The 10,000-nt window shown below is 39.6% G+C and overlaps 1 protein-coding gene across 1 annotated transcript in view; it reads right to left on the bottom strand.

Moving 5' to 3' along the window:
• LOC137979172 (uncharacterized) overlaps window positions 1-9,775 on the bottom strand; it is a 15,066-nt gene extending 5,291 nt beyond the window's left edge. The window contains exons 1-8 of the mRNA XM_068826371.1: window positions 9,518-9,775; window positions 6,650-6,842; window positions 6,437-6,473; window positions 4,589-4,736; window positions 3,185-3,332; window positions 1,676-1,721; window positions 1,136-1,235; window positions 684-717 (exon numbers count right to left, since the gene is read on the bottom strand). Of these exons, the coding sequence (XP_068682472.1) occupies window positions 684-717; window positions 1,136-1,235; window positions 1,676-1,721; window positions 3,185-3,332; window positions 4,589-4,736; window positions 6,437-6,473; window positions 6,650-6,842; window positions 9,518-9,642 (831 nt within the window). The 5' untranslated portion in view covers window positions 9,643-9,775. The remainder of the gene's footprint in view (window positions 1-683; window positions 718-1,135; window positions 1,236-1,675; window positions 1,722-3,184; window positions 3,333-4,588; window positions 4,737-6,436; window positions 6,474-6,649; window positions 6,843-9,517) is intronic.
• Window positions 9,776-10,000: the final 225 nt, after the last annotated feature.

Raw genomic sequence — 10,000 nt, 5'->3', positions numbered from 1 at the left:
TGCCTAACCAATCCCACCGGTACTAACGGGACTGTTTATAGAACCCCCATACGTTCCCACTTGTAACAATAGGGTTTGTCAGTAACCTTTCAATTCACGTGATTTTGGCCTGATTTTCGGCTCGCGTGACATTTACAGTGCACTTCCAGGGCTATGCCCTTTTATGGATTCCTGCTGCTCATTAGCATGGACCGCTTCCCGCCCAAAACAACATAGCCGACGCTTAATGAGATGAATCGTGCTCTTATTGGTCCATTCGTGTCACGTGGTACCAATCAAAGCCTACTGATTGGCTAAGAGCTATATACGCCGGGTATACTAATGGCCAGGCCGGATACCTTGAGTGGAATTTTTCATTTATCTCAAAAAGCAAAATTGTTATGGCTGTACGAAGACCAGTTTCCAAAAGCGTTTTGATATGGAGTTTGTACGATGAAAAAACGTCCAGTAGGCGGGCATGCACCCGTGATGCGCAAGACTTTTTCCCCAATTTGCAGAAAAGATTTTTTTGGATGGGATATTACGCTGTGTAAGAAACAAATCTGCTCCAAACTAGAAATCTGACCACCCCTTTTCATCATTTTGTTAAACGTTCTCACGATGGAACGACACGTGCTACGCCGGAAAAGCCACACGAATAACACTTGCAACATCAAGAGATTATTAAATATGACAAGGCTTACCCAGTAATCAATGCCTTCCGAGGACGTTCCCCAGCTGAATACGAAAAAGAAAAGGATAAGAAATAAATACTATTAGCGAACACTTCATATGCTTGTATTAGGTTATTCTTGACGTTAGGAAGGCCTGTTAAAGGGTTTCAATATAATTGGCGTTGTGTAAAATTAGCCGCGTCTTTTTTGCGGCCACTTTCTCCTTCCCTTCCGGGCATAAAGTAGCCTTCACAGGAGATGCTCATACGCGAGGATCACGCTTACGGCGTGTCGCACCTTCCGAAAAGGGAAGAAAAGGACTATTTTGCGGTCTATATCCCTCGAGAAAAAAGTAATTTTTATCTAATACCAACTCGATAGCGCATTGATAGCGAATTCTTTGCCTAAAGGTCCTTTGCATCATTTTCATTCTTGGAATACTTGAAATTTACATAATAAATTTCTCAAAATGATGAACAAACCCCAGCATTTTGATGGCATGCAGGCCCACTGTTCCTCCACTAACATGGATGTAGACACCTTCACGATATACCATGAAGTCTTCATAAACTGTGAAAACCGCTAAAGCAAAAAAAATGAAAATGATTAGTTACCATGGTCACCACGGTTATGGACCCTAATTGGCCTCAATCACACGGCGGCCATGTTGAGTCCCGAGGGATTGAAAACTTCTTTTGTTTTGCCCCACCGAAGCTAGATCCCAAACATTTCAACTCGAGGCTCGGGGTACGAATCTATGCCGAACAAATAAGCCCCATTCTCGACCGACAACCAAACAAGACACTTGATTATTATTTTGTGTCCGTTGTTGGTCTTAAACGCGAATAAACAAGAAAAAAGAGAAATATGTTGATGAACCTGAACGACAGAAATAGCTAACATACTTCGTTTCTTGATTACGTTTGCTTTTTAATATTTTTAAGAGAATCATATTTCTTGATCTTATGAACTACAACAGGGAATCCGATGTTATTCCTGGGAATCGGGAGACAATACGGTACCTTCAACCGGCCCATAAGACATGATTTCAGTCTGAATCGCTTTGACCTGTGAAAAGAAAGTAAAAAATTGGACTCTTAGTAATGTTCAAGTAACGATTTGCCCCCCAAGTAGGATGTATTTCAATGGCAGCCATTTTAAAAATAACAACAGGGCCAGAATGGATCCGCAAAAATCAGTCTGGACGCTACTTGACATGTACGTAACAAAAACCTACCAAAAATAGAGCGTAAAAGGCTATGAAGAAAAAAACTGGACGAAAAAAAAACTCTGATGGGATTAAGTTAAAATTCAATGAAGAAAATGATATATGAACTGGATCATCTATTAAACTGCGGATATGAAATCAAATGTGAAGCTATGATCCTCGCAGTTGTAAAGGCAATTTTAGCAATTGCGTAGAGAAGCCTGAAGCATTCAGGATTTCAACGGGTTTTGAGCCCGTGACCTCGCGATGCCGGTGCGACTCTCTACTGAACCAACTGAGCTATGAAACTCATTTGAACCCAGAAATGACCAGCTCCCAACATCAATGGCTTCATAGCTCAGTTGGTTAGAGCGTCGCACCGGCATCGCGAGGTCACGAGTTCAAACCCCTGAAATTTTCAGGCTTCTCTACGCAATTGCTAAAATTGCTCTCATAACCACCGGGATCATAGTTTCACTTGATTAAATTTCATTGACTATACCGTTTCTTCATTTAAGCATGATTGGTTTGTACTATTAAAGCACCTTTGTGAAATCTAATATCAAACTCCTGGGTGACACTATGTTGTTGTTTTTGTTAACAATTAATATATTGTGAAAATTATTGATGTCTCTACACCAGTAGTGCTTGGACAAAACGCCTCTTACACGTGGTCGACACACCAGATTTCGGCCGATGCATTGTAGTCTTAGCATAGTTTATATGAACACGAACAAGAGACAACCCGATTTATATGTCAAACAACAGACAAACTCGATTTGGCTGAAAAGATAATTGAACTAAAATGCGCGCTGCGCTGCTTTACAGTCTCAACATAACATCTCCGTTTACCCAAGACAGACGACAGTTACTATTACTCCTCTGTTGTTTCCTGAACTCACAATAAGAGAATACAATCACCATGGTCTGGCTGTTTGGCCTGGCCATGGGTTGAAAAATGACAGTAATATCAATTAGGCATTGCTCGTGGGCTTTGCTGGCGTGGCCGAAAAGCGTTCCTGGCTTAGACTAACCATATTTTTCTGTAACGCCCCTTTTCGAAGCAGTCAATTAGTCACCTATATTTTTGTAAATTCATAAATCCTATTAGCCCCCATGACAGCCGGAGTGAACGCTACCCATACGTCTTGTTTTAAGACATCTACTGACGTTACTCAACTGATCATATTTCTCTAATGTTGATTCAAATCAGACCTGGTGAAATACTATTCATCGACAGCTGGCCCTGCGAGGAGTAAAAAGACGGTTTCACTTTATCGATTTGACTAAGAAGAAGCGATTCAAGTTTGGAGCTTCAACTTACATTTGCTTCCACTGTGTACGCATCCAATGCTTTATAAAATCTGGGATCTGATCCAGAACCACTCGGACATTGTGAAATATAAGTGCTGTTAATTTTACAAGAATCCGTTGTTGCGGTGTATTCTCCATAACATCGTTCAGTCAGGAGTCTGAAGAGAATTCCAAACACAGCATAATAGAGCGGTTTTCAATTGAGCGTCGAAATTAATTAGCGAATTACTTTGGTTTTGCATTACTTCACTCAGTGATTGGTTCAAAGTTCTCGTGCCACTTTTTCAACCAATCAGAAGTGAAACCAAAACCAATCGTGGCTCGCACGAGCACATTTTCCCGCGCTTTGTGTCGGCTACGTGTAATTACTTCGAGTTTTGATTGGTTTACTGGATTGTCTCGGTCCTTTTTGATTGGCCAAAGTAATTACTTTGGTTTTGGTTTTACGACACTCATTTGAAAACCGCTCTATTATCGCACGACAATTATTATACCATCTTTCGCATGCTGTAACGAGAGAGATGCGACTGACAGAATTTTAACGAGGGTCTCGATGGAGTCAACTGTTGGATGTACTTTAAAATAAGACGTTCATTAAACGATTAATCTTTAGTGAAAGAATACTTTTAAATTCTTGCTACCTTTTCTTTATTTTTCAAGCACAGACAGAAGAGTTGTCAAATAGCTTAAAGGTCCACATCCACCGAAAAGTCATTGCGCACAATTACTGAATTTCGTGAAACAAGAAATTATTCAAACAGCTGACATGTTGTTACCGCGCGATTCGCCTGAGTAGACAGCCAATCAAATCACGCATTTTGACAAAGCGTCATTTGAAACAAAAACAAATGACCACAATGTTGCTTCGACTTTCAACATCGAATGGCGATATCCAGTGTTTCAACAATAAGTTTTGGTATGGTAATGAGCTCAACGCTTACCATCATCATGGTGGATTAAATGAGAACAATAATTATATGTCGTCTTCACTTGTTTCTTAATATTTAGGAATGATTACGAACTGGGTGTCAATTGATTTTGGCTTTCACGTTCAATGGTTGATCGTTTGGCTCGTGGACAATTACAATTTTCCCAGTTAAAACAAAGCTTATTACTTCACTTTATTCATTTTTTTGTCAATTTTGGAACATTTGCCTTGTCTCTTAACTTTATGAGTTTCGTAGCGGGAAGTCGGTGTTCGTTGGTTCTGATGATGTGGACGTGACGCTATATCCAACCAAAATGAATGAAAGATATTTACTACAATTATTTGATTACTGAATCATGCAACAGCAGTTGAAATAAATGAGTGGTAGTGAAGAAATTGATTGTCAGGAAAATTGTCATGGGATTCAGCTTCCCGATAGCTCGGTAAGGGGTCATATCAATCTCTCATATTTAACCAACATCTCACCCAATTTTAACCATGTAACGCCATGCTTGTATTGCCCAGCCACCGTCACAGCCGTAACATTCTTTGTCGCAGTCAACAAGCTGTTGTGCTGACAGTACTACATCAATAACATTGCCAGTACGAATAGCAAACCTATCAGACAATACCTCTGAAATCAAAGACAAGTACATGAACATTACGCTAAATTTGCAACATACAAGCGTACAGTTACATTCTGTGCAGATTCCTTATTATATATCTCGATAGTACGCGCGCTACGATTGGCTAATTTAGATGGCCGTATTCTACAGAACGGCCCGTTAAATTGACATTAGATGCACCATTTTCTGGCAGTTTTTCATGTTGTTTAAGTAAAATAAACTCGTGAAGCGTCTTGAATCTTGCAAGCAACTATTTCAAAAAACTAATGAGATTTATTCGTTTTCCAAATTTTTACGCGTGCGAATCATTTGTTGCAGTTCAACGTTCAGCTTGATTTCAACTAGTTTCCTTCTCCGCGCGCCTTATTAAGATCTCAGAGATACAAAGATCTGACTAACCTCGTTTTCTCGGTCCGTACTGTAACTGATGGATCCCCTTTCGCGCTTACAGTACGGACCTCGAAGTCGGTTCGTATAGTAAGAGGTACCGAATTACCACATTATAGGGCACTTGAAGCCGGAGAACAGGGGCAAGAAACCCAGCTTTTTCAGTTTGACAGTGCATACAGGTCTTAAATGAGATTGAATGAAGGGGTTTTAATTTCTAAAGAAACTGTGATGCTGCGTTGATGGGAAATGAAAAATAGCTACCGTAAGAGACTGAGATTTGTGAGTTGATTTTTCGAGTGTTAGCTTTCCGTCAACTTGCAAATCTTTCCAAACGTGGCTAAGTTAACTTTATTGACTTGTTTTTTGAAAAAAATTAGAACTTACCTTCTTATTTATTTTCAGAATAGGTTAGCTTCAAACGATAATTTAGTTCTAGAATGGCAGGAAGGTCACCAGGTTTGACTCCCCCGTATAAGGAACAGGAGGGTTGCCCAATATACACAAAGTACTCATTGCTCAAATTCATCCTTTAAAAGGGGTGGCTCCTTACTCCAGAAAGACAATGGTTGCTAAGGAACCTTTTTAGTTAAGAGCCCTACATAAATGTTGCATGGATGGTTCTTTGAAGTAACTTTTTCAGTAGAAATTGGACATCACTCCAATCAGAAGGCGCATGCGCAACTAGTCCCAGTCCTCTTCCTTGCGTTTCAGTGAAAAACTCAACACAAAAGCTCTTAGGAAACGAAAGGAAGAGACGGTTTTTTCACCGAATGGGCACCGTCTTATCATTTTTCGTAAGCAGTAGCACGGAATTTCTATTTGGACAAAAAATGGAATTGATATTTTCAGAAGTGTATAAAAGGAGAGCCTTATGACGACATTTTTTTTTTGGGCGGGAGGGGAATATCTATATTTTAAATCCATGTTGCATAGTTTGCGCTAGAATGTTCTCATACTGTTTGGGTTAAAAAAATTGTGAAAAACACACTTAACTCACTGAAGCTTTTGGCATTCTCTGTTTTGGTCGCACGATTTGTCAAATATGGTTGTGAGTCGAACCAGACAAAGAAATGTTAAATAGAACACACTTGGCAAAAAGGGATAACTGTAGAGTTGAAGGGACTCGAGAAATGACTGTTTGAAGTGGTCCATAGCAATGGTTTGGTAGGTAAGAGCCGGTTCATTTAACCATCTCAAAATTACGACGGACAATACGGAAACAGTACTTTTAAAATAGTGTTAGATTAATTCTACATCAGAACTTTGTAAAATGATATATGAGATAACCGAGACAATTGGTTTATTGGCTTGTACTCACCCGAAGCGCCAAAGACCCAGCAACTTCCACATGAACCCTTGTGAATGGGAAACCTTGAATAAAAATATTAATAACGGGATCGTGCCCAGACATCACAGCATAATGTCACTTTAACTGTGATGATTAACAATGATTGTCTCCACAGAAGCGAATCAATGGGCTTTAAACAAAAATGGAAGCTTTTGTTGCGTTAATAGGTGACATCACACTGACCTGGTTTCGAATGGGATGAATGGAGCCAGGCCACTTAGTGCGAGAATCAAAGGCGTCTGGGATTTCACTGGCAATGTTACGTTTCACATGCTTAGGGGGGGAGTCTTTTGGCCAAGCACCATAGCAACCAGCCAGCCGTTTCATATCTGCCAAATCCATTTCAGCGAAACGTTTATAAAAGGTAGCATTCCACCTTTTAAAAAAATCCACCAGAAAACTATGATAAGTAAGGGAAACATTGATTCTCCGTCTTAAAAGTCCCTCATACATTTCAGTCATTTTGACAATGATAAACATTTTTTACTGCGGGTAGCACCAGAAGCCCATAAGGGTTGAAACGTGTAACGCGCTTTTACAGCTTCCGAATATTCAGTGCGAACTGACTGGTTGAATGTTTCAGTGCTAAGTACCATATTTGGAAACCCCTCGCTCTTGTTGTTCCAAATATGGTACTTAGCAAATTGAATATTCAGAAGCTTGTTTCCCAGCACACAAGGTGTCGTTACACGTTTCAACCCTTATGGGTTTCTGGTAGCACCTAATATATCGAGATAATTTAAATACGACCCTCACACAAAACACAAAACTGAATTAGTAATTGAAAAATTTGGGGGAAAAGAAAAACAATTACGTTAAGTTGCAAGTTGCAAATTTTGATTTGACTGATTTTTTTGTAAAATATATTCAATGATGAGCTATCCTTCATACCAACAGGGAGTCTGTTGCATAGTTTCTGCTGCAATAAATCGAAGGAGGGTTGTTTTACCCGAGGCAAAACTAAAATCTTCCGAGTAGTAGCTCGAATGCGATTGACTAAATCGCATTCAGCGCGCTGAATAAGCATTAGGGGAGTACTTACGATGAATCGGATTAAGTTCTCAGATACATCAGAGATGTAACCTGGCAGCATCACGCCGGAGTAGTGCCTTAAAAAAACAATATTGACTTTCGTTCTCGCTACTCTCCCTCGAAATTCGGGTCATATGGAGCAAGGTATTAAAGTTAGTGATTGGGCTATAGTATGGAACCATTTAGATATAAAAGGAAATGAATTCTTTAGTTGTAAAATCCATTGCCAAATTTAATCTTAGGCATGAAAAGTTTAAATGTTTTGTAAATAGACCCAGATCTGAGATAGGCCGTAGTACTTTTTCATATGGGGCTGCAATTGCTTAAAATCATCTTTTTAGATAAATTAAGATCTACTTAAAACCCGTCCTCTTTTAAAAATAAGAAATTAGAGATCTAGTTGAGAAAATATCGTGAAGTGTATTCCTTTTCACGGGGAGTGGTCTTAAAAATAAATAATACAAATAGTTCACAGAGATCACATTGTTAACGAAAGCCTAAATATTGTACCACTACACTACTACCGTTATTCGTCCTGAATTTGGAAGCTTTGTAACGTCAATAAAGACATGAGGAGGTGCTGGTTCAACCCCAGAGTAAAGGTTACAGTCCTCCACAAGAGAGGCTTTTGCCCTCCACTCGTTTCTGCGCCCTGCCGCATGACTCTTTCTGCAGCTTGAAACTGTTTTTATTTTTATTTTATTTATTTCCTAATTTTCTTTCTTTTTTACTCCGATCGACCCAAAATGAGGAAACCGGCATTCGACCGTAAACGAAGAAATAGTTATTGCCCCCGCTTGGCCAAAACCCGAGGAGGCAACCTAGAAGTCCCCGCGTAGAAAGGGTAAATGCATGAATTGTAGACATTGCAGGGGAAATCAGTCTCGATTTGTTCAACCGGGCTCATAAGGTGGTATCAGTATTGTTTAATTTAAACGGTCGCCCAAGTGGTGTTGGTATTGTTCTACAGGACCGATGTTAGGAATTACGAAGGAAAAACTCGCACGGAGAACCAAAGTGCTGTTCGGGTTAGCGATTAAACAAATTAAACATTGAAATCAAATCAGAAACAGGGGCGACATGTTCAGCACATAATTTAAACATATCGCAATTGCCTTTCATACAGTATCTTAGGCGAGGGCGCGGATGTAGTGAAAACTACGCTAAAACTATTACTAGTAAGGATATGACGATTTTGAGCCACGGACAGCGACCGGAAGTAAATTTTCCCGTTTTTAACTGATCATCCCTAATGGAGAAATGATACTTAGCAACATCGATGTGGTTGCTTGAAGCCAAGTTAACAGGGAAAACAGTTCACTTTTGGTTGCAGTCCGTGACTCAAAAATGTCGCGTACTTCAGTTCCCTAATGGAACAGCCGCAACTGATCTCCAGCGCATGACAGAGCGAACCTTTGACCATCAATCGAGTAAATGAATGTTTCAGCGAAGTGTTGAGCGGCCTTGTATTAGTGGCACTCATGAAAATAACAATAGCTACATAAAGGAATGTCCAGTTCAGTCAAACCCAAAGTATTACAAAAATATGGGTACCGATCTAAAACTCGGAGCTATCGTCTAGCCATGAGGTGGGCCAAAGTTCTGAGACTGAAACACAATTTGGAAAACAAATCATATCTTATTATTTCAAAAACGCAGATCCATTAAGAACTGCGCTTCATTAGCCAATGACACAGTAATGCAAACTTACCACGTTTATTCATAAGTTACTGACTTCTGAGTAAGATTAGGTCAGAATGTTAGGGTTTGAGTACAAATACAATTGAGCAAATTTAGCCTAAACTGCAGAATTACAGAGCTGAATCGAACTGAAACCACGGTTCGATTTACTATTAAAATAAACATATGCTGCGCAAGACCCCAGTGAAGGCTAATTATTCCACCCGGATATATTATGTGATGGTTCAAGAAAGGCCTTGTATGTCAAAAGTTTCTCAATTTCACAATTGATTTAAGAGCGGAATGCGTTGTTATTGACTTAAAAAAAAAGAGTCATACCCTGCATTCAATGAGTTGATCTCATTGACCATTTCAGGAGATAGCAAAACGAAAGGAGACTGATCAGTCTTTCCCAAAGCGAAGTGAGCAAACGCCAGCAACAGACAAACAGCTTTGCATTCCATTCTGCTTAAGCTTCGAACTAATTTCCTTGTTTGGTGGCTAGATTTACCGATCAAAAAATAAGGAACCTCTTGCAAGACCACATCAAAGGCGAAAGTGAAATTCACAAGATCGCAAATACCGGAAATAGAGGGAACCCAGCCAAACAGCAAGAAGACCCAATGATATTTTGTTTATAAATAGTTAGCATAGGTTTGCATAACAAGTGACCTACTTGGGCGTGTGGGTTTGAAGCATGGACAATAATATATCTGAAGCCATTTGCTGGCTTGTCTTTCGAAGAAAGTTCTTTAATCGGGAAACAACCCCGACTTTGTCAGTATTGCTTATTTTGAAACCTTTTTACCTGAGTGTTAAAAA

Source organism: Montipora foliosa, chromosome 12 (genome assembly GCF_036669935.1).
Source record: "Montipora foliosa isolate CH-2021 chromosome 12, ASM3666993v2, whole genome shotgun sequence".
In the NCBI taxonomy this organism is placed as follows: domain Eukaryota; kingdom Metazoa; phylum Cnidaria; class Anthozoa; order Scleractinia; family Acroporidae; genus Montipora; species Montipora foliosa.
Note: the sequence above shows the minus strand (reverse complement) of the source record. Positions and strands in the feature narration are given on the sequence as shown.